Source organism: Phacochoerus africanus, chromosome 15 (assembly GCF_016906955.1).
Source record: "Phacochoerus africanus isolate WHEZ1 chromosome 15, ROS_Pafr_v1, whole genome shotgun sequence".
Classification (NCBI taxonomy): Eukaryota; Metazoa; Chordata; class Mammalia; order Artiodactyla; family Suidae; genus Phacochoerus; species Phacochoerus africanus.
In genome coordinates, this window is record NC_062558.1 from 59580442 (window position 1) to 59605868 (window position 25427).

The 25427-nt window shown below is 47.5% G+C and overlaps 1 protein-coding gene across 6 annotated transcripts in view; it reads right to left on the minus strand.

Moving 5' to 3' along the window:
- The window catches only part of DISC1 (DISC1 scaffold protein), a 357609-nt gene that overhangs the window by 223820 nt on the left and 108362 nt on the right, over window positions 1-25427 (minus strand). For all 6 annotated transcript variants that reach the window (XR_007132278.1, XM_047761226.1, XM_047761227.1 and 3 more), the window contains exons 5-6: window positions 13546-13675; window positions 9208-9434 (exon numbers count right to left, since the gene is read on the minus strand). Coding sequence is in view for 5 of the 6 variants with exons in the window: in XM_047761226.1 (XP_047617182.1) it covers window positions 9208-9434; window positions 13546-13675 (357 nt within the window). In the remaining variant the exon portion in view is untranslated. The remainder of the gene's footprint in view (window positions 1-9207; window positions 9435-13545; window positions 13676-25427) is intronic.

The window sequence follows — 25427 nt, forward strand, 5'->3', positions numbered from 1 at the left end:
GTTGCTTTTTTTCATCTGTAAGATGAGATTCCTCCCTTGGATTTCTCAAATACACCCAACAAAAAAAAAGAGGAGTCAGGGTCCTATTTTCTCCAGTGAGTGGCGTCTAGACCCGTCCAGATAGGTGGTATTTTTGTCTCTTCCTTCCTTTCCAAGCTGCGGCTCAGTTAACGTGTCTGATTGCCTGTGAAGATGACTTTCCAAAGGAAATGGGAGCTCAAGTTCCCAACTCTGAACAGCAGCCACAGGGTGATGTCAGCTCCATCCATCCACGTCTAGCGCCTGCTCGTCGTGAGCAATGACTCGTTTAGAAAAGAAAGAAGCTGAGCACCGAGGCATGGACAGTCCTTGTCTACCCACGGAACCTACTTGGGGGCCATGAGGAACATAATTACTGTTTTTTTCAAAACAGTTTATTTTAACCTATTTTACAACCTCTGAACGTGCAAAGTGTTCTAGATCTGGAAAGGGCTGCCAGCATCCTCTAGCTCAAGCCTTCATTTTATAAACAAGACTCCCTGTCCCTCTGGTACCAGGCACTTCCTCTCCTGCCCTCTTGTCTTTGGAACTGCTGGCCCCCTTCTCTGACCTGAGCTGGTTGCCCAGGGGTCTCCCTGGACTGCCTGTGTTTAGAGCCCCGTTTGCCACCATCTCTCTCAGGTGACACCAGGCGATCCATGGAGCACAGAGACAACTCACTGGCCTGGAACAGCCTCATTCTCTGGGGCTCAGACCCACAACCCAGGCTCTACCCAAAGGCATGCCTTCCCGTTGTTTGCCTGGTACTTGGCTCCAAGGTCCGCTGTCTCCCGGGCAGTCAGTGTTAACCAGCTCTCTCACTCCCATGTCAGAAACTGGCCAAAGATGTCAGGACATGACTGCTGTGTGAACTTTGGACCCTCATCTGCAAAAGTACTGCCAACACCAGTATGCTGTCCAATATACCTTATGGGGTTATTATGAGCAAAACAACATTTTGTAAAAAAAAAAAAAAAAAAAGTTTAAAAAGTGATATTTAAATGCACGTATTATTATTACACATCTAAAGAAAACAGACAGACGCAATAAAGACGAGAGCTGTCCCGAACACTGGGGAGCCGTCCAATCAAGGAGGCCTCCCTGCAAGAAGCATCAGTTTTACATGGTTCCCATGCTCCAACCTCACTGCACTGACTCTCTGGGCAAAGGTTTGTCTGTGTCATGGATTCCAGGGAAAAGCAAGGAATCCGCTCGAAAGGAAGGAAAGGAAAGGAAAGGAAAGGAAAGGAAAGGAAAGGAAAGGAAAGGAGGGAGGGAAGGAAGGAAGGAAGGAAGGAAGGAAGGAAGGAAGGAAGGAAGGAAGGAAGGAAGAGAAAGAAGAAAGAAGAAAGAATAAAGAAAGAAAGAAAGAAAGAAAGAAAGAAAAAAGAAAAAAGAAAGAAAGAGAAAGAAAGAAAGAAGAAAGAAGAAAGAAAGAAAGAAAAAGAAAGAAAGAAAGAGGAAAAAAAGTCGGGCTATCTACGGCCGTTGGAGGAATGCAAAGTGGTCCTCCTCTTTCAGACGATTCCTGATGCTCTCTGTCCTGTCAAGCCAGTGTTCTGTTTGTTTGCTTGGTTGGTTGGTTTTTTGGCTTTTGGGGGGTTTTAGGGCTGTACCTGCAGCATATAGAAGCTCCCAGGCTAGGGGTCGAATCAGAGCTGCAGCTGCAGCTGCCGGCCTACACCACAGCCACAACAACGCCAGATCTGAGCCCCGTTTGCCACCATCTCTCTCAGGTGACACCAGGCGATCCATGGAGCACAACCTGCACCACAGCTCACGGCAATGCCAGCTCCTTAACCCACTGAGCAAGGGCAGGGACCAAACCCAAGTCCTCAGGGATACTAGTCAAGTTCATTACTGCCTAGGCACAATGGGAACTCCTCCAGCCAGTATTCTCGAGATGGGTGAAAAACAAAGAGACACAGAAGAAAGGAAAGCAAAGACCAGAAGCAGAGACAGAAGAACACAGTCACAGCAAGTGGAGAAGTCTGGAGACCACAGGCATTTCTTTTGAATCCGATTTGTTTTCTTTTTCTCTGATTTGTCCTGATCCCATGGGGGCAGGGGCGGTGCATCAATGGGGACACATGTGGCTGCATACACCCTTTGAGAATCTACCACACTCCTCCCATGTCCTGGGCTCCGTTTTCAGGCCTTGCTGTTTCACCGTGTCTTCTTCATTCTAATGAGATGCATACCTGAGGGGAAAGGGGGCCATTGATTTTTTCCAGCCAATTGTGAACTGCTGAATTTCATTACTGCAAATCTTACATGAAGAGCCATACCTTCAGCCAGGCTGCTCCTGGTGGGCGGAGGGCAAGTATGAGGGGGAAGCTGGGGCAACTTCCGTAGTCTTTCAGCCTCTAATTGTTGGGGACCCTGAGTGGTTAAGCAATGGGGACGAGGGAGCAGGCCTGGCCCCCCATCCCGACGCCCCACAGCTCAGATGCACCCACCCAGGTCCAGCCAGCCTCGCTGTAACCAGGGGTTGAGTTTGTTTCACAGCGTGTGCCAAAGGTTTGTAAAAAGATGTGACATGTTTCTTCCAAACATACAACGAGAGACAATTGATCCATTAGCTGCCAGAACACATTTTACACAAAGCATGAAGAATTCCAGGAGCTGAAGAATGAAGAACTCACCACAGACTAATACTAACCAGCCGAGCATCTCTAAAGAATGTCAGAAGGTCCTCACTCAGCTCTGATGTTACTACTCTGATTATTCCCACCTCGATTTACAGGCAGCCTGAAGCTATGCTGCTCCTCAGGGTCACAGCCAGATTCCGGGCCCCCCCTCCCTCCCCCCCCCACCCCGCCCACAACTGATGTTTGACAGACCGAGGGCAGTGTCACTCAGCTGATGGCCGGCCCTGGAGACAAATAAGCCACAAATCACCACCCTACTTCATTCACGGAAACAAACAGATGGACACTCACGCCCCACAGGCAGGGACGAGATCCAGGAAAACACCGGAAATGGTCACCTCCTTCCTCCTTGGGTGCCCATCCTTCCCCACCGCCACCCCAATCCCACTACAGAGAAGGGGAGCGGAGTCAGCATGAGAGGGAGTGAGAAGGACCAGTTCACTAGAGAAGAGACGTCCATCTAGACATTTCTCATCAAAGACTTGCAGGAGGAAACAAGGAAGTTGTTCTAAAGCCGAGAGCTGGAATCCCAGCGAGGAGGGAAGTTCCAGGGAACACACCTCTGGCGTGGCTCCTGCCCCTCACGTACCCCTGCCCCATCAGCTTCCATACTGTGGGGTTCCTGACACCCAGGTACTTCAAAATGCTCTCCTCTTGTTCCCTGGAGGAAAGCCATTCTCTTGGGCTCTATTAAAACACAGCCATGGGAGTTCCCATCGTGGCTCAGTGGTTAACGAATCCGACTAGGAACCATGAGGTTGTGGGTTCGATCCCTGGCCTTGCTCAGTGGGTTGACGATCCGGCATTGCTGTGAGCTGTGGTGTAGGTTGCAGACGCAGCTCAGATCCCACGTTGCTGTGGCTCTGGCGTAGGCCGGCCGCTACAGCTCCGATTCGACCCCTAGCCTGGGAACCTCCATATGCCTCGGGAGCGGCCCCAGAAAAGGCAAAAAGACAAAAAAATAAAAATAAAACACACCTATGATGTCTGAGAAGCTCTTCATCCAAAACACAGAGATCTGAAAATCCAAACTGATGCTTTGATTTTTATTATAATATCCAAATATCTCACGTCACCAGCACACACCCTTCTACTTGCAGTCTTTCTTGAATATTGGTCAAAAAATGCAAGCTAGAGTCAGATATGACGGCGCCCCAGTGAGCACAGAGCCTCCACCAGGGATATGCTAAGAAACACCAAGTGCTCTTAGAAGGTCCTTGTCAAGCCGGACTTGTGGCTTATCCATGAAGGAGAAGCACAGCCTCACCTTGGAACGTGCCCATTATTAAGTCGAGGAGATCAGAAGCAGCTCCTCCCAGATGGCATCCTGAGTTTGTAATGTCTGGCCTCTAGGAAAAACCCTTCTGGATGGTGATAATGACAGTTAGGACATGGAGCGGTCTGTTTCTCCAGATTTCTGTGACCACACTAGACATGTCACGTCTCTTCATAAAACCAAGATTTTCCTGTTTCACAAGTTGTCTGGATCTCTCCATCTGGCCTAAGAAGAAGCTATAGTTGACCCTTGAATGACTCAGGTTTGCATTGCAGGGGTCCACTTATATGCAGATATTTTTCAATAGGAAACACTGCAGTACCACGTGGTCAGGGGTTGGTTGAATCTGCGGATACAGAGGAACCATGGAAAAGGAGGGCCGACTACAAGTTCTACATGGATTAATCCCCACGTGGCTCAGGGATCAACTGTACTCCCACCAAAAAACAAAGACAGCCACGGATGCCAATAAGACACATTCTTCTGGCTGGGGTATGTATGAGCTATACCCCCGAGTCAGCACTCTGAAAGAGAACCAGTCCCTTATAGGAAAACCTAGATTAATGGGATCACACTAGGCCAAGCAATCTCTGATCTGTGGACCACGGGCTTCTTTCAAATGCTCCCTTTCTGGGAGTCCATAGTAGCACCACCTGTCAACTCAGAAAAAGTGGGTTTTCCTTCTTAGGGAAAGCATACCCAACAAGGATGGTTTTCCACATCCAGGAGCAACACACGCCACACTTCCCCAAGTAGAAGAGAGAAAGCCCACCGGTCAAAGCCGGCACCTGCACGCCCCAAAATGCCCCGAGGCAGGGAGGCACCTCACCCCCACCCTTCGCACCGCTAAGTAAGCAATGGAGGTGCTCCTGCAGGGTGGCCCAGATGACAAGGACATCTCAGGGTGGTTATGCTCCAGCAAGATGAAACTCCACGAGGCAATGGCTGTGCTAACAACGAGGAACCCAGACAGCAGGCACCCCCAGTGGCCTCAGCACAAAGGGAAGGTCACTATCCACTAGCCATCTAATGGCCCATGTTGCTTTTTATCTTTAATGATTCCAGAATTTTCCCTCCCAGCCTCTCCTTTCAACACTTAGTCTTTCTATCTCAAAAATGCCCTCCAGCACACAGCCCTCAGGGCCCTGAGATGCTCAGGTGTTCCCTCAGGCACAGCAGCACAAAATGCTCTTGACCTGAACCCTGTAACCTCCCTGAGAGCTTGTGGGTTTGGGGGTGATGGGCTCACCCCAAGGGGCCCCAGACAGCATGGCACCATGTTCAAAGACCATCCTGAGATCTGATTGCTCTGATAGCGGCACAAAATCGGATTACCACAAACTCAGAAAGCTCTTCCCAGAGCCTGTTAGGTTGACGAGAACGCTGGATGACGGGGCAAAAATCACACATTTATTTCGTCCGCGTCTCATCCTGACTAAAAGGCAAGCTGGAGCACAGGAGCAGAGTAATGGACCAGAAATGACAGGATCTGAGCCCAGAGGCCCCTCCGTCCGCCTACCACACTCTGGAGTTCCGGTTCTAGACTCAGAGATCTCTAGGTAGAAACTGTCTTTTTTTTTGTTTTCTTTTTACGGCCGCACCCGTGGCATATGGAGGTTCCCAGGCTAGGGGTCGAATCAGAGTTACGGCTGCCGGCCTACACCACAGCCACAGCAACAAGGGCTCCAAGTGCATCTTCGACCTACACCACAGCTCACGGCGGTGCTGGATCCTTAACCCAATGAGCAAGCCAGAGATCACACCCACATCCTCACAGACACTATGTTGGGTCCTTAATCTGCTGAGCCACAGTGGGAACTCCAAAACTATCTTTTACCGGTCAGACCCACAGGCAACTGTGGACGAATATAAGTAGGTCTCTGACTAGCTGCATCTCCAGGAAACTCCGAGTTTTCATTTCCTCAAGTGTAAAATGAGGATAACAAGAACAGCTGCCCACCACGCCATGAGTTAACACATGAGGAGGCCGGCCCTCTGCCATGGCTCTTCTCTCTACAGCAACAGGGCACATGTGCAGGCGTGCCACCCAGGAAAATGGCTCGATATACAGAAGCTTTGTTAGAGACAGAGGTGGTTCTAAGTGAAGCCTGCCCTTAGTTTTCCCTCAAAGACCTTGTGAGAGACAGAAGAGTAGCAAAACTAACCTCTGGGCCATTCGAAGCAAAAGGAGAAATACGTGGGACACACCTGGACGATGGGAGCCAAAAAAGCTCACTTTAAGCATCATGTACAAATATAGTCATTTATAAGTGTAAAAATAAATGTATATGTATATTGTACCTTATACGTTATACATATTCCACATACACATGTACTGTCTCATATAATGCATATATTAATTGCATTATACATAATAATCACATGTATAATTAATTACATGTGGTTATACATGGAATTAATGGGTAATATCATGTGTATGTGTGTGCATGTGTGTGTATGGGTGTATATATGTGCGTGCATGTGTGCATGTTGTAGGCATGTGTGTACGTATGTCTGTGTGTATGTGCAGGTGTGCATAAGTGTGTGTGTGAAAGTGTGTGTGTGTGTATGTGCATGTGTGCATGTGCATGTGTGTATATACGTGCATATGTGTATATGCATATGTGTTGTGTGTGTGCGTGTGCCTGTGTATATGAACGTGTGTGTATGTATGTGCATGTGTGTGTGTGTGTATTGTTGTGTGTGTGCATGTGTGTGTATGCGTGCGCACACGTGTGGGGGGGGGAAATGACTTCCACAGGAGGACAAAGCAAGCAGGTGTAGGAAAGATGCTTAGGGGCCAAGGCAGTACTCTAAGGAATGGGAGATGAAGGAGGAGCACAGGAGGATTGAATGGTCAGTTTCCTTCGGCTAAAATGTGGCCACAGCCCGCATGGCTTCTACTTCTCCAGGGCCCTGAGCATGGAGTGTGGTGAGCCTCCTGCAGGGAAGTGTCAAGGCTGGAAGGGCAGGCTTGCATCATGAGCAGCCCCCATGAATCAACATCCAAGACCTCTGTGGGCTGGATCGGCTATGATACCTGTGTGAGGGGTAGTTAGTTATTCACTAGATGGTCTAAGACACGGCAGAAGGCAGCTTGAGGGCCTGCAGAAAACTGAACCCCCAGGACAAAAATAACAGACCAAAAGCACAGGAAAGCATGTGCCACCACCCTGGCATACACACATACAGAAGTTTATGTGTATTAATTCAGTTTGTCCGCACAACAGCTCAGCCCTCCCCCCAGTAACAGGTAGTGGTTCCAGGTAATCAGTGGTTGAGTGAGGGTTCAACTCCAGGTAATCAGATGGCAGAGACCACATTCTCAGCTGCTACAGGTGATAAGGTTTTCTTAAGCATTTTCTTCAGCATAAGAACAGAGCAGAGGAGTTCCCATCATGGCGCAGTAGAAACAAATCTGACTAGGAACCATGAGGTTGCAAATTCAATCCCTGGCTTCTCTCAGTGGGTTAAGGATCCTGCATTGCCATGAGCTGTGGTGTAGGTCAAAGATGCGGCTTGGATCTGGCGTTGCTATGGCTGTGGCGTAGGCCGGCAGCTGTAGCTCCCATTAGACCCCTAGCCTGGGAACCTCCGCGTGTCGCAGGTGTGCCCCTAAAAATACAAAAAGATAAAAAAATAAAAATAATATAAAAAAAGAACCAAGGAGTTCCCGTCGTGGCGCAGTGGTTAACGAATCCGACTAGGAACCATGAGGTTGCAGGTTCGATCCCTGCCCTTGCTCAGTGGGTTAACGATCCGGCGTTGCCGTGAGCTGTGGTGTAGGTTGCAGACGCGGCTCGGATCCCGCGTTGCTGTGGCTCTGGCGTAGGCTGGTGGCTACAGCTCCGATTCAACCCCTAGCCTGGGAACCTCCATATGCCGCGGGAGCGCCCCAAGAAATAGCAACAACAACAACAAAAAAGACAAAAGACAAAAAAAAAGAAAGAACCAAGCAGAGCATTAACGCCTCTCATCACTCTACACCCTCAGCCCTTGCTCCCCTTACTATCATTTACGTGTTCATCTGGCCACTGCTCACTCTGTCTAATGTGAGCCAGGGTAGGCTCCGTCTTTCACCAAAGTAAGATTATAACCTCCGGAAAGGCAAGAAGTATGTGTGTTATCTTGTGGATATTCCACAACACACAATTCACGGAAAATTGTCCCTCCATCACGAGTGGATAAGAAACTAGGCTTCGAAGTAATGAACGGAAATGGAAGCATTGGTGTTGCCTAATATTAACTGAGGCTCTGGGCAAATTATTTAACCTCCTTCAACTTTCTTTTCCTCATCTGTAAAATGGATATATAATAATAGAAGCAATTCATAGAGTAAAGCTTAGCACAGTGCCTGGCCCACAGTGAGACTCAATAACTGTCAGCTACCGAGAGTAATAATGTGTTCTTCCAGGTCATTGATTGAGTCTCTTTTTATTTTTTCTTTTTTGGCCGCCCCACAGCATATGGAGTTCCTGGGCCAGGGATCAGATCCCAGCTGCAGTTGCAACCTAAGCTGCTGCAATGCAGGATCCTTAACCCACTGTGTCAGGCTGGGGCTCAACCCTGCATCCTGGTGCTGAGGAGACACTGCCAATCCCATTTTGCCACTGGGGCAACTCCTAGTCTCTCCCCTTATAAATGGCTCACCCCTCTCCTCTCTCCAGATGATCATTCTCAGCAAAGGTCAGCATCAGAATCTCCAACCAAATGAATTCCAGCAGAACTCAAAGGGATGTTTGGAAATGGGGAAGATGCATATCAGAAAGGAGAGGAAGAGTGGAATTTAATAGGTTGGACAGCCAGCGTATAAAGTATTCCTGAGAAGCGCAGGACTGTCCCACACAATGAAGAATTTTGCCACTTAAAATACTGACAGTGCTTCCCTTGAAAAAAATAAAGCATGGGAGTTCCGGTCATGGCTCAGTGGAAATGAACCTGACTAGTATCCATGAGGATGCAGGTTCCATCCCTGGCCTCGCTCAGTGGGCCAGGGATCTGGTGTTGCCCTGAGCTGTGGTGTAGGTCACAGACACAGCTCCAATCTGGCCTTGCTGTGGCTGTGGCGTAGGCCGGCGACTACAGCTCTGATATAACCCCTAGCTGGGAACATCCATATGCCTCAAAGAGGCTGAAAAAAAAAAAAAAAAAAAACAGGATGGCTTGGAAAATATTTAAATATGAGGTACAGCAGACAAAATCAATCGCATAAACAGATGTCCCAGGTGAGACAGCCAAAGTCAGGTAGGAAAGCACCAGTACCTCCTTATGCTTTCGGGTGGCTCTGCATGGACAGGAATCTGTTTGGCCAAGGCCTGGGTGTCCTGCAAGGTCTGGCTGACCTCCTGCAGCTCGCCCAGGGACAGTCCGCCCACGAGGTCGCAGCCCTGCCACGGGAGGAGGTGCTCCTGTGCTTCTATTTCCTGTCTCAGCTGTTGATCTTTTGCTTCTAGTACAGACATCCTGGCTTGGAGCGCTTCGATTTCTTTCTGTAGAGAATGAACAGAGCAGATTTTTATAAACTAAGCCCACTCATGGCCAACTGCACTGCTGGTAATGAGGCCTTGACATGAGAGTCTGCCATGTGTATGCAGGAGAGCCTCAAAGACCCCTTTGGTGGCAGGAAGATTTGGGGAGTTTTGCTGGACTGGAAAAATCATGCCAGCTCTGTACTTCCGATTAGTTGGCACAAGGAAAAACATTCCCTCCAGAGCAGTAAGTCACTCCAGGCGGTGGAGCCAAGAATTTGACTTGGAAGAACCCGGGAAATATATACATGACTTAACTGCATTTCAGCTGAAAGAGCTAGAATGTAGGGCAACAAACTTCATGGACTTGAGATGCCAGCTAAGCAGGTAACACGAGCCACAGATCATAAAAGAAAAGCACACAAGCCTTGGCTGGCCTGTCCCCAAACGTGCCAATTGAGCACGTGGAAAAAGATTAGAAATCCCAGCTTCTCAAGTTGACAGGATCGAAAGAACAAGGAGATGCCCCAGAGAGTGCTATGCAGTCTACAGTTCATAAAAATATTAAGTAAATTCAATTTCCACTAATACGACAAACTGAAATCCAAGGAATCAAGGAGCATCCCATCTGAAGGTCAACAAATAAAACAAGCAGCAGGTAAATGAAGGCCCACTGTGCGCACGCCGTCATAGTAGATGGTCATCTTCCTGCCATAGGATTCTGAATCTAAAATGAAACTTTTGGAATTCCTGTCATGGCACAGTGGTTAACAAATCCAATTAGGAACCATGAGACTGCAAGTTCGATCCCTGGCCTCAATCAGTGGGTTAAGGATCCGGCATCACCATGAGCTGTGGCCTGGCTCGGATCCAGTGTTGCTGTGGCTCTGGCGTAGGCCAGCGGCTACAGCTCCGATTAGACCCCTAGCCTGGGAACCTCCATATGCCGCGGTGAGGCCCTAGAAAAGACAAAACAAGACAAAAATAAAATAAAATGAAATGAAACTCTTTTAATGAACATACTCCCACTTCTGCACCTCGGTTTCCGGCTAATAAGAGCACAGCTCTAATCCTTGCTGTCTCCCCATCTCTCCCCCACACCTTCTCAGCTCCAAGGTACAGATCACCCACAATTCCACCTGCTGACCCCTCTTCAGGGGAGGGAGGAGATGGAGGAGGAGACACAGAAGATGCACCACTAAGGCATCCTAAGAGGAAAGCAGCCTGCATCCCGTGGTCCCAGATTGTCACTGACACTGCCTCCCATCCGACCTCCCTCCTTCCAGCCTTTCAATCCCCATCCCCTATTCTTTTGTTTTCTGCTTGTTTTCCCTTTCGTTAACTATGGCAAAATACACGTCACATAAAATCAACCAGCTTAACCATCTTTAAGTGTACGGTTCGGTGGCGTTAAGTACATTCACGTTGTTGTGCAACCAACATCAGCATCCATCCTCAGAGTTCTTTTCATTCTGCAAAGCCCCCAGTCCAGCAAAACAGAAATTCTGTCCCCATTAAACACTGATCCCCCGCCGCCCCTCCCCCCAGTCCCCAGCTCTGACAACCTTCATACTCTCTGTCTCTGAATCTGACTCCTCTGGGGATCTCCTCTGAGTGGAATCACACAATATTTGTCTTTTTTGTGACTGACTTATTTCAGTTAGCACAATGTCCTTACATTTCATCCATGCTGCAGCCTGTGTCAGAATGTTTTTTCCTTTAAAGGCTGAATAATGTATTCCATTACATGTATGTACCTCAGGTTGTTTTTCCATTCATCTGTTGAAGGACACTTGGGATGCTTCCTCCCTTTAAGTGTTGTGAATAATTCTGCTATGAACATGTCTTTGAGTCTCTGCTTTCAATTCTTTGGGGGAACATACCCAGAAGTGAAACAGTTGAATCACATGGTAATTCTACTTTTAATCTTTTTTTTTTCTTTCTTTCTTTTTACGGCCATACCTTGACATATGGAAATTCTAGGGCTAGGGGTCAAATTGGAGTTACAGCCACCAGCCTACACCACAGCCACAGCAATGAGGGATCCGAGCCATGTCTGTGACCTACACCACAGCTCACAGCAATGCTGGATCCTTAATCCACTGAGGGAGGCCAGGGATCAAACCTGCATCCTCATGGATGCTAGTCAGATTCATTTCCACAGAGCCACGACAGGAACGCTCAGAGTGACTCTTTAAAATGTGGTCAAATGACATCATTTCACTGCTTAAAACCCTCCCACCACTCCCACTCCAATCACAGAAAAGCCCAAAACCTCACAAAGGCCTACAAGGTCCCTTTACGGCCGACTTTCTCTTCTGCTGTCCTCCCTAACCCTGACCTGGCTGCCTTTAGAACACACAGGCACCCTCCCACTGCCATCTTCGAGTGGCTATCCCCACCACTGGAAACGCACTTTCTGGAGATTTCTGCAAGGCCCCTCCCCTCTTCCATTAAACATTTGCTTCTTTTTTTTTTTTTTTTTTTGGCTGTACCAGAAGCATCAGAAGTTCCCAGGTCAGGGATGGAAACTGCACCACAGCAGTGAGCCAAGCCTCTGCAGTGACAATGCCAGATCCTTAACCTGCTAAGCCACCAGGGAACTCTAGGTATTTGCTTCAATCTCATTTCTCAGTAAGTAGAACCTGGTACCCCCACATTGCATCTGGTCCATGCATTGTACCTCCTACCACCATACACCCTGCTAGGTACATAATTTAGGTATTTACGACATTTGCCATTTCTTGTCTATCTCCCCACCCCTGCCCCCCACTAGAAGGTAAATTCCACAGGAAATCCTGAGCCTGGCAAGCGGGACCTGGCACATAGTAGGAACTCAGTAAATACCTGATGAATAAATGAATAAACCCACCTTCCCCCAGAATCCTGCCAAGAATGCACCCTTAAACATTCCACACCCTGGCCTCGGTTATATTCTGTACTCTCTAAGGTCATCGGGAATTGGGTAGAGCTTCAACTGGTCAATACTGTTGGAAACCAAACACCAGATTTCACGTTTTCAGCTCTCCAAACATTGCGATGATGCTCCCTGCATATGGAAGTGGCAGTCTATTGGAGAGTGTTTTCAAATCATGACGATATTTGCTTCCCTTTGCCAGCTTGCTACCATAGGGACTTGGATGGGCAAACTCAGATAAGAACTCTCGGGGAGTTCCCTGGCGGCTCAGCGGGTTAAGGACCTGGCACTGTCACAAATGTGGCTCTGGTTACTACAGTGGTTCAAGTTTGATTCCTGGCCTGGGAACTTCTGCATGCCACGGACACAGCCAAAAATAAAAAATAAAAAATAAAAAGAATTCTCTGCGCAGTGGGGTGGGGATGAGGGCTTCCAGTAACTTGTCTAAGTCCCATTAACTTAGCTAAGTTCATTGAGCTCTTGAGAGCTTAAACTGGGTTCTGAACTCTAGTGTTCAAGACCTACGTTCTTTCCAGAAGTCAGTGTTTCCTCACTGCTCCCATTCCTGCCTCAAGGCCTCCGGGCTCAAGCAGGTGTGGAGAGAGGTTCAAGATCACCTGCCTGGGTTGGCGGGTGGGGGGGACCTGGAGACTTCCAGAACTCCTGATGGCCTCCTGGCTGTAACTCAGGGCAGTACTGAGATTTCTAGCCCCTGGACGATTCTGGGCCACCCCCTGCTCTGGGCAAACCTGGAGCCACCCCCCACCCCCCATGCCCCGGTCAGTCCCATTCATGCCCTCCCTGCCCAGTCCACACCTTACAACTCTGCCTCCCAACAACTACCACCCAGAGTGCGAACTGAGAGCCATCTCCATAAAAGATTTCCACAGCTCAGGTTTCTTTACCGCCTTCCCAAAGAACCTTCTAAAGGTCAGAATGATAAGAGGTGACAAATTGGCCTGGCAGACAAGCAAAGCCGAAGGCAATGAGGAATGCCATGAACAGGCACAAACGCTGCCAAGCTCTCAGCCCCTCGTCTGCAGTGAGACTCCAGCAAGCCCTCCAGTCTCCGACCGCCCCACCCGATGCTCCCTGAGTGAACCCCAAAGCTCTAACCGCAGCACTCCAGCAAGGCAAAGAGCCACTTGGCTGCATGTGGCTCAAAGGCATAAGAAAAACACTGTCCCATTTCTTGCAGATTCTTCACCTGCTTACCTGCAGCTGCTGCTTCTCTTGAAGAAGCCAGTCTCGCCTGGTGATGGACACATGCAGGGTGTCCTGTACTGTGGGTGCCAACGTCTTCAGCTCCATTCTGAGCCAGGCTTGGGTGTCTTCACTGCCAGCTCTGAAAATAAAATAGACATCTTGGTACAGATACGGACGAGCTGAAATCCACAGACCAGCAAGCGTGTTCATGGAAAGAAGGTCCACAGAGTGGCCCCCAGCTGTTCTCATCCTTAAGAGGGTCACGGGGATGAGGTCCCTAATGAAAGTTTTTGCTTTAATGATAATATGTCGGGACTTTGGCTTTCTCAAGTAGCCAGCATGCTTGATTGGATGCAGCACTGTCCATACCGCAGCAATGCCTGTGGCTATCTGTGTTGAAAGCATAAAATACACACCAGATTTTAAAGTCTTAGTGTGAAAACAAAATGCAAAATACTCCATCAGTGGTAGCAAACCCAACTAGTATCCATGAGGACGCAGGTTCCATCCCTGGCCTCACTCAGTGGGTTATGGATCCAGCATTACCACAAGATAAGGCACAGGTCCCAGGCTCAGCTCAGATCTGGCGTTGCTGTGGCTGTGGTGCAGGCCAGCAGCTACAACTCTGATTCAACCCCCTATTCAACTTCCATATGCCGCACCCCAAAAAGACAAAAGACATTTTAAAAATTAATTTCACTTGTTTTTCTTCTGACTTTTTAAAAATATGGCTACCAGATCATTTAAAATCACATATGTGGTTTGCATTATATTTCACCAGACAGCTCTGCCTGGACCATCCAGAGAGAGCAGACAGAGCCAAATTCCAGCGCTGATCTTGACTGCAGACATTACAAAGAGGGATGACAAGAAAAAGAGGAAAAAAAAAAAAGACACCCAAGGAGAACTTCCTAGAGTGGGTCATGCTTGACCTGGGAAGGGTAGGTCAGGCCTGGAAATTTAGAACATACCAGGAGGACAGGGCCAGGCAGGGGACACCTGAAAGAAAGAAAGAGAGAGAGAGAAAGAAAAAGAAAAAGAAAAAGAAAGAAAGAAAGAAGGAAGGAAGGAAGGAAGGAAGGAAGGAAGGAAGGAAGGAAGGAAGGAAGGAAGGAAGGAAGAAAAAGAGAGATGACTGATCTGCAGACATTTGGGTCAGAGCTTCTCAGGAAGGGTTTGCTAAAAGACTCAAAAGCCACTTAAAATTTGTTTGACTCTTTCTCTTGTGCTCACAGGAGTTGGCGTATTTGGCTGAAACAACGATGGTGAAAACTCAGTCCAGCCGCCACCTTATGCTGGTATATTACTGCTATGGGAGCCTTGCAGGTACATCTCATCAAAGGATGAAAAGTCCAGCCTCAAAGTTTACTTCTAATGCAATGCAGTTGGATGGGAGAAAATTTACCCTAAGCAAAACCATGTCAACAATTCAAGGAAACTATGTCTAAGAAAACACCAACGAGGTGGGAATGTAAATTGGTGCAACCTGTGAAAAACAGTATGGAGACTCCTCAGAAAACTAAAAATAGAACTATCATTTGACCAGCAATCCCACTCCTGGGAATCTATCCAGAGAATACCATGACTCAAAAAGACACATGTACTCCAATGTTCACTGCAGTACTATTTGCAATAGCCAAGACATGGAAACAACCCAATGTCCATCGATAGAGGAGTGGATCAAGAAGATGTGGTACATATACACAATGGGATATTACTCAGCCATTAAAAGGAACAAAATACCAGCATTTTTAGCAACATGAATGGACCTAGAAATTATCATGCTAAGTGAAGTCAGTCAGACAGTGAGACACCAACATCAAATGCTTTCACTGACATGTGGAATCTGAAAAAAGGACACAATGACCTTCTTTACAGAACAGATACTGACTCACAGACTTTGAAAAACTTATGGTTTCCAAAGGAGAGAGGCTGGGGGTGGGGGGATGCCAGGGGTTGGGGATGGAAATACTATATCATTGTACTACTATAAATGTAATAAATTAATTGAGTAATGCAAAAAAAAAAAAAGAAAACACCAACAACTACAATTAAAAGGCCAACAAACAAGCTGGGGAAAATATCGACACATATGTGTCAGAAAAAGGAAACACTTGGGGGAAAAATGTAATTGTAATGTATACATGTAAGGATAACCTGACCCCCTTGCTGTACAGTGGGGAAAATAAAAAAAAAAAAAAGAAAAGAAAAAGGAAACACTGCTAATGTCCAGAGCTCTAGCAAATCCAGAAGAAAAAGATGAGCACATCTCTCAGAACTTTTAAAAAAAGGAATTACAAAGTTTTAAGGAAAACACTTATCATTAAAAATGGTTCAAGGGAGTTCCCGCAGCGGCTCAGCGGGTTACAAACTTGACTAGTATCCATGAGGATGCAGGTTCAGTCTCTGGTCTCGTTCAGTGGGTTAAGGATCCAGCATTGCCATGAGCTGTGGCGCAGGTCGCAGACATGGCTTGGATCCTGCACTGCTGTAGGCTGTAGTGTAGGCCAGCAGGTGCAGCTCCAGTTCGATCCCTAGCCTGGAAATTCCACATGCTACAAGTGCGGCCCTCAAAAAGAAAAAAAAAAAAGCCTTTAAATTCAAATTCCAACAATATAAAATATCACTTTTCACTTCACAGCCTGGCAAAAGTTGTCAGAAACCATAGTTTTTTGGTGAGCATAGGGAGTGAGAATTAGACTTACGATACAATATACCTCTTGATCCTATAGTCCCAGGTCTAAGAATTAATTGTATGTAAATAATCACAGATGTACACAAAGAATAGCTACAAAAAAATACCATGTTTTTTCTTAGTAACCTGAAAACATTGTAATTGTGGACCCAAATTCGGAGCAGAGCACTAAAGCATGGCACTGCCACCCTGAGGAGGGCTATGCAGCCACTAAAATTAGGTCACCAAAGAAGAGCTAACTGCACGCAAAATGATATATGGCTCTTTTCTAAAGCAGGTATTTGGTAGTATGTATAACATGAGCCAACTATTATTTAAAAAATAGCATGTATATAAAATAAAGGCTTGGGAAATAGCTGCGAAAATGTCATGATATTATGATATTGTGGGTGGTGGAATTACTTCTTTTGGCCAGTCTTTTACTTTCTAAGTTTTCTGTAATAAGCATGTATTATTTTTTAGAACTATAATACAAATGTCTTCCCCTGCATACACTCAGCAGCTGGGCTATTTACATCAACATTCCAACAAACGTTCCATTACAGGCCTCAGACAGAACAGACACGACTGTGCCAGAAATCAATCCCATCCATACATTAATGATCAAGGGGATCTTCCCAGCAAAGAAGTGGGTCCCACAGCTCTGACGGTCTGCAGCCTCAACTACCCACCGCCTCCTTACTGAGATCTCATTCCACACCTTGAACCTGGCTGCCACAGTACGTGTGATTTCACAGGCTCCCCATGTAGAAGCTTGAAACTGTATGTTCTCGTTTGTACGTTCACCTGAGATCTCACAACCTCATTTCTCAGAAAATTGAGGCGCTAAGTGTGCGTGGTACTTGGTCCATCTCTGTCCACTCCCAGCTGTTGGATTCATTCATTCATTCAGAAAAAGAAAAACCAGTCCTTGGGTTGAAGAGTAAGATTTGAGAGTTGTTGATATTTACAAATATTTAGAAATGTTTACAGATGTCTATTTCCCTAAAGTCTCTGAATCACTAGATCACAAATAATAAATCCTTGCTTCTTGGCAATTGTAGTAACTGTGTATCTAAATGTCATAAATATCTATTCAATTATCCTTAAAGTTACTATCTTTTCTTATTATTGGCACTTGGAAGAGACCATTCCATCAAAAACACGTGCATTTGGGTATTGCTTTCCCCAGCAGTAGGAGATGGCCCAGCATAAAAGAAAGACATATACTTAGAAGTCTCAGTAGAAAAAAGCAATTTTCCTTCTTAAAAATGTTCTGTAACTCAGACTGTCTTTGTTAACCACTACTTGGGATTAGATTTTTTTAATTTCAAAATTTTGAAATTAAAGATTGAATAATTAATTTAAAAAAGAAAGAGTTCCTGCTGTGACTCAGTGTTTGGGGATCCAGCACTGTCTCTGCAGTGGCTCAGGTTCAATCCCTGGCCCCAAGCAGTGAGTTAAAGGATCCAGCGTTGCCACAGCTGTGGTGTGGGTACAGCTGCAGCTCAGGTTTGATCCCTAGCCCAGGAACTTCCATATGCTGTGGGTGCGTGCTTCCCCTGTCCAGCCCTTCGCCAGACACCATTCACTGGTTCAGCTTTCAGCATAATTTAAGCTTCCGTTTCCTCCTGGCTCCCAGCCACATGCCACCATCTCACCCCCATGCCCGCTAACCAAGACCCCTTGTTATTCATCAGGGGCAGCTAAGAATAACAGGCCAGGGAGACAGATAACCACGGTTTGAGCCTAAACTCCGCCTTTTCCAAACCTCTCTGAACCTCGTGTCCCTCGTCTTTAAAATGAGGATGGAGTTCCTGTCACGGCACAGTGGTTAAAGAATCCGACTAGGAACCATAAGGTTGTGGGTTCGATCCCCGCCCTTGCTCCGCGGGTTAAGGATCCGGCATTGCTATGAACTGTGGTGTAGGTTGCAGACGCGGCTCGGATCCCACGTTGCTGTGGCTCTGGTGTAGGCCAGCGGCTACAGCTCCAATTCGTCCCCTAGCCCAGGAACCTCCATATGCCATAGGTGCAGCCCTAGAAAAGACAAGAAAAATAAAAAAATAAAAAATAAAAAATAAATAAAATGAGGATGAAGGTGACATTGCTGCTGCCTTTCCTAGATGGCTGATGACAAGGTCAAATTTATTCAACAAATGGCCAGTGAGTGCCTACTGTGTGCAAGCACTACCCTCGCTCTGGGTGGGCTGCTTCCCTTCTTTCATGATGTTTGCATCAGAAGAGTGTACGCTGTGCTCAGGCCCAGCGGCCCCCCTGTCCTTAGAGGGTGGTCAAGGTGAAAGACGGGATGTTTCTGAGGACCTTTCCATGTATCAGAAGAGGAAACCACCACTAGCTATTCTGGGAATGGGACCCCCACCCCCCATCCCTGGTCCCTAGAGTCTCAGCCCATCCACCTAGGCACCCACTCTGAACCAAGAGCCTCACTCCATCCCAAGCTGTGGTCCCCAGTGCTGGGCACTGGGGAGGGCTCAGCAAATATTTGTTGAATGACTTAATGAGCTGGCGGCCTAGAAAAATCCAGAAGTTGTTTATATTCAATGTTCCATGGCATTAGATCATTTCTTTGCACTAATTTATTCCCCAATTTGCAGTGCTTATGCAAATATTAAGCGTTTCCTGAATTTCCTCAATAGATGCCATCTGGGTCGGGAGGGGAATTCTTGAAGGAAATCAACACAGAATTGAAAATGAGCTGCAGAGGCGCTACAGGTGGGGAACTGGGAATTCTCCACATTATCGTTAATCACATTCATTACTTAATCCATAATAAAAGCCCCTGTGATTAACCACAACTCCTCTCTGTGTTGCTCAGACTTTGGAAAGCCACGCACAGAGAGGATAGCATGATGGTCCCACGACGCACGGCAGCTCAGCGATGGGACCGGTTTCCATCTCAGCTCTCTGCCCTCAGAGCCTAGCTCCCTCTGCCTCCTACACCGTTATTCCCTTTATTTTAATAAAGCTCCATGTGTAATCCCGAATGTCAGGGCCAATTAGCCTTGCTGCTATAAACTAATCAGGATGGAAGAAAATGAGTATATCCCTCAGGGGCAAAAATTAAAAACACAGGGGTCAGTACATCAGCACAGCCCTCGTGCCCACGGGGACTTGGGGATCTAAGACCCCCACAGCCAGCTCCGGGTTCCAAGCAGGCCCCCATCTTCCCAGAGCTGGAACAATCCTGGTCTTTCTACTCATGCCTTTTCCACCAATCCCTTAAAGAAGGATGACACCCGGGAGTTCCCCTTGTGGCTCAGCGGTAATGAACCTATTATCTACGAGGACTCAGGTTTGATACCTGGCCCCGCTCAGTGGGTTACGGATCCTGCGTTGCTGTGAGCTGTGGTGTAGGTCGCAGACACAGCTCAGATCCTGCACTGCTGTGGCTGTGGTATAGGCCAGCAGCTGCAGCTCCAATTGGACTCCTAGCCCAGGAACTTCCATATGCCCTGGGTGTAGCCCTAAAAAGAAGAGGAAGAAGAGGATGACACCCATTTGTAAAATAAGATCCTCTACTACTGAAAACAGAATGGTTCCAAATTGCACAGGAGAGCTTCTGCATCCCAGAGACAGCATCTACCATGTGACTTTCCTGAGAGCAGAGTCCAGCAACGTTAAGAAAAGAATGAATCCCACCTGGGGGGCACTGTTTCCTGAGCTGCATGATTAATGAGTGCACACCTCTGATGAACCCCCACGCCACCTCCTCCCCAGCCAGGTGGCCAGGGCCCGGGGCCCTCCAGGACCCTCCCTTCCCTCCAAGGGCCACCCTCAGGAATTTCTGGAGAGAGGAGGCCAATAGGGCAGAGGGGTGCCCAGCCCTCCCAAGCACGTGCTGGGACATACGCACCAGGGGGGCCTGCAGTCAGTGCTGTGGTTTAGACAGTTGTAAGACAGTCCTACTTTCTAGACAGGGGTGACTGCCTTCATGATGCCAAAAAGCCGCTGTTTTGTGCCACTGCTGGAATTTTTTTTTTTTTTTTTTTAATTTTAGGACCGCATCCTTGGCCTATGGAAGTTCCCAGGCCAGGGGTCAAATCAGAGCTGCCGCTGCCAGCCTACACCACAGCCATGGCAACACTAGATTCTTAACCCACTAAGTGAGGCCAGGGATCGAATCCACATCCTCATGAATATTAGTTGGATTAGTTGGGTCTGTAACCCACTAAGCCACAACGGGAACGCCTGGAATTTTTAACTGCATTTTAACTGAGGAAGGGAGCAAAATCAATGCTCTCATTGTCACAGGGAGGAAAATCTGAGCTCAGACGACCACTGTTGGCAACGAGACTTGAGTAGAACCATCCAAATGCCTCTGCCAACTGCTGCTCCCCACGGGTGACCAGTCTGTCAAATTTACGTCACCTGACGTACGTGTTCCCACCTCTGCCTCATTGGGAAGATGGTGATAAGGAAGTGGCTTGGGCCAGTGAAACGTGCTTAAATCTAAGAATAGCTTCTTCGGCCAACAATGTCATAAATGACTGAGGCCACGCTGGAGGTACAAATACTGTAAAATTGCTGGGGACAATGCAGGTAACTTTACAGTGCTCCCTTATAGATCTGATTGGGGGATCAAAAGTAGGGGGAATTGGAGTTCCCTGGTGGCCTAGTGGTTAAGGACTCGGCATTTGTCACTGCTGTGGCTTGGGTCACTGCTGCGGCTTGGGTTCAGTCCCTGCCCCAAGAACTTCCACATGCTGCAGGCACAGCCAAAAAACAAACACATAAATGACTCAGCCCAGAAGCTACATGAGTTGTACAATATTCTCTCTTCTGCTCCCATCAGAAAGGAAGCATGTGAGCAGGAAATATTTAGACAGGCAAACCAGAGCTCTGCCTTGATAAGCTGTTGAGGAAAACCATTATATCTCTTTGTTTTTAAACCTGGTTGTGTGCTGTTTACTTGCTTTTTAAGTTATCTATCGGGAAAAGATCTTTGATAAAGGATACTGCACACACCCGTGGTGCATTCGCACAATTTAAGTTGTAACTATGACCCATTTTCATGTACATGCTGGTGACGGTCCAGTGGGAAAACACATAGGATGTTTAGTCAGAGAAATGCAACATATTAATGAGAAAACTGTCAGTCACGTGTGCACAGTAGACCAAACCTCTGTCTTAGGAGAAAGGAAAAAATAACTCTCTTTTGACTGGATGAAAGATACAGCAAGAAGAGATGGCTCTCTCTTCTCGTCCGATCATTGCTGTGAGGTGGAATTATCTGGTTGCTCCAGAATTAGAAGTGAATACTGAAGGACATGGGCCTAAATGCCCTCTACCCTAAACCGCCATCATTGGGGGAGGTGCCTACCCACGGCCACACAAGCAGCTCCCCTACCAACGACCACCCTCCCAATCACACACACCTGCTGGCCATGTAGGACATGGTGTGTTGATGAGGGACCCTCTGCTTTCCCATCCCCCAGCCCCACGTGGGGGCAAAGAGGAAATAAGCTCTCCCTCTCAAACCAAATGAAGGAAAAACAAACCCACCAGACCCTTCCATGGCCTGGGGGGTGCCCTGCCAGCATGCCTGACGCCTGGTTCTCCAACATGAACCTCCGCTGGCCCCTGGTTCTCTTTGGAGCAAAGTCTGGGATGAGGAGCCAAGTTTGGACTGGTTTTTGGAAGCTGTTCCCAAGAAAACTAGAGTTGAGTAGAGTGAGGGCGTGAGAAGGAAGAAAAGTCAACACACAGCCTATCACTGAGCAGATCACCACCTGGGCAACTGGGCCGGGAACCGACTAGGAACCTTCTGGAAAAAAATGTGTGGATGCCTCCTGGGAGCTGTCACCCTGGAAGTCAGAAGGCTGGGGCATCAATCCAACAGCTCCCAGTGGGGTTGAGGGCTGCCGTCAAGGTCATTGCTCACTCCCCTTCCTCACAAGCTCCAGAGGAAACCCCGTGGCAGATAAGCCTGCCGAGCGCCCAGTCACAAAGTGGTTAGAGGGCATGAAAACATCCACAGCTGGAGCAGAAATCAGAGGGAAGGGGCAGGGACACAGGGCATCAAGTGTCACCTGCAACATCCACCCACACGCCAACTCTCTGATGTACCGATGCCCACTGAGCAGGGGTGGAGAGGGTGGGGGGCAGACTGGGTCTGGACCCAGCCAACGCGGATGCCCAGAGTGCAGTGGGGCAGAGACATGCAGGCTTCCTGTGAATCAAGTGGACACAACAAAAGTGATCCTCCCAACAAAGGGGGCAGGGGACCCACAGGAGGCTACATGACACGTGGAATGTTGTGGTTGCCCCAGGGCAGGGCGGAGATGACGTTCACATCAGGATGAGGGAGGCCCTGCGGTGGCCGCTGAGAACCCCACACGTGAGTCCCACGAAGCAGTAAACATGTCAGCATGAATTCACAGGTGTATCAGAACCCGTTGGCCAAAAAGGAGAAGACTGCAAACACTGGACAGGGTGAGATTTAACTGCATATGTCACTGTCGTTTACAACAGGACTGGCTGGCTGAGCCTCAGTAACGGGAAATGCCCCAGACGTTTGTATTACCTGCCCAAGAGGTCACAAAGAGACGGGAAAGATGTGTTCAAGAGAGCACAGCTAACTGGAGAAGAGTCAAACCACCATGCTTTTGTGCCCTGCTGAGTAGAGACACCTCAGTGAAAGGGTTATTTTACGGGGCAGTGCAGAGCCAAAACCAAGTCATTTGGGTACCGATAGCTGCTGTTAGAGGAACCCACGTAACCCCTGTGGTGACAGCTAACACTCCCTGAGATGCTGGAAGGATCTGGACCAATTCAATGTGATTCAGGGTGACACGCTCAGAGAACTAAACAGTGTTTGTTTTAAAAGGTGACTTAAATGGGGATTATTAAGAACACAGCGACAGTGACAATTAAAAATGAAGTACCTGGAGTTCCCGTCGTGGCGCAGTGGTTAACAAATCCGACTAGGAACCATGAGGTTGCGGGTTCGGTCCCTGCCCTTGCTCAGTGGGTTAACAATCCGGCGTTGCCGTGAGCTGTGGTGTAGGTTGTAGACGCGGCTCGGATCCCACGTTGCTGTGGCTCTGGCGTAGGCCAGTGGCTACAGCTCCGATTCGACCCCTACCCTGGGAACCTCCATGTGCCACGGGAGCGGCCCAAAAAAATAGCAAAAAGACAAAAAAATAAATAAATAAATAAATGAAGTACCTGATTGTACTTGAGTGTTTACATTTCCTCAGATCTTATTCGAAATCCAATCTTCTTAAGCTAAGATCCAAACACCCGCTAATGAGGGAATGAATAAGCTCAGAAGGGCTACATGAAGTCTCCAGCTTTCATTAGATTCTCTAGGAAATCCTCAACCCCAACAAGGTGGAGAGACACCTATCTGTGTTATTAATTAGGATTGAAAATTTGCCATGTTGGAAGTTTCCGTCGTGGTACATCAGAAATGAACCCGACTAGTATCCACAAGGATGCAGATTCAATCCCTGGCCTCGCTCAGTGGGTTAAGGATCCTGAGTTTGCCATGATCTTCGATGCAGGTCAAAGATGCAGCTTAGATCTGGCGTTGCTATGGCTGTGGTGTAGGCCAGCAGCTGCAGCTCCAATTCGACCCCTAGCCTGGAAACTTCCATATGCTGCTGGTGAGGCCCTAAAAAGCAAGCAAGCAAGGAAGGAAGGAAGAAAGAAAAGAAAATTTGCCATGTTGATACAACTATTATTTTATTCCCACAGGGAAAGTAACATCATTGCAAAGCATCCAACTTCCCCTGGACTCAGAATCTTCCTGTCCAGGCTCTGGCTGCGTGAGCTCCCGCCTGACACCATGTTCCCCCGGTGGCCACGGTGAGAACTGTAGCCAAAGCCCCTGGTTCAGGGGAAACCAGCAAGTCCATCCAGATGATCCTACTGATGACAAACATCATAGGCTGGACGGGCAGCTGGCACGGTGAAAGACAATTTTTCAAATTATTAATAACTATGTATTGTGTTAAACACAATAGAAAAGTGTAAGAAAGAAGCTGATTTTGACATTTATTTTCTAATTGTGTTAATAATAGGAGAGGTAGATTTGGCCAAAGAAAAGTCAAAATCAGGAGTATCCGTCATGGCTTAGTGGAAACGAATCTGACTAGTATCCATGAGGACATATGTTCGATCCCTGGCCTGACTCAGTGGGTTAAGGGTCCAGCGTTGCCATGAGCTGTGGTGAGGTTGAAGACGCAGCTCGGATCTGATGTTGCTGTAGCTGTGGCGTAGGCCGGGCAGCTACAGCTCCGATTAGACCCCTAGCCTGGGAAACTCCATTATGCCGTGGGTGCGGCCCTAAAAAGATTTTTTAAAAAAGCCAAAATCATGCTTAAATAACTGATGTTTGGAAACAGAGGTCTAGTTCGACCCCCTCCCTTTTGATGCGGGGATGTAGAGAAGTTAGGAAACTACATCAGGCCACAAGGATCTGGTCAGTGGAAGAGATGACCTAACTCAGGTTCTCTGACGGTCAGTCCAGGCTTCTTTGAAGATACTGTGAAACCCCTATTTGCTGGGTGTATCAAGGAAAAGGCTAAAGGGGTGTTTTCTCCAGGGCAACTGAAACACATTTCAGGGAAGGGTCTTTCCTTCTTCTAGTCACATACAACTTGGTGAGCCTATATGTGTTTATGTGTGTATATATGTATACATATTATATGTGTGTATATGTGTGCATATGTGTATGTATATGTATATATGCACTATGTGTATGTATATTGTGTATACATATGTACACGTGTGTATGTATGTACATGTATATGTATACGTGTGTAAGTATATGTGTGTATATTTGTATGTGTATACATATGTGTATATATGCATGTGTGTGTACACACACATGTGTGTGTACATGTGTATATGTGTGTATACATGTATACCTGTGTGTATGTGTATTCGTGTGTGTGTGTGTATACATGTGTCTATGTGTATATGTATGAACACATATGTATCACATTCATCCAATGACTATTTATCAGATACTATCATAGGTCAGCCACAGTTCTAGTCTCTAGGAATAAAAAGGTAAATACAAGACAGTCTTGTCCTCAAGGTGGTCACAGTCTGTCATAGTAGATAAATTCATGGAAACAGATTAATTTAAGAGCCAAGACGGGGTGAGGTCATTCGAGGCGCTCCAGTAATTCAAGGAAGAGATGGTGGAGCTGATGGGCAAGGCTTCACAAGGACGGTGGCTAAG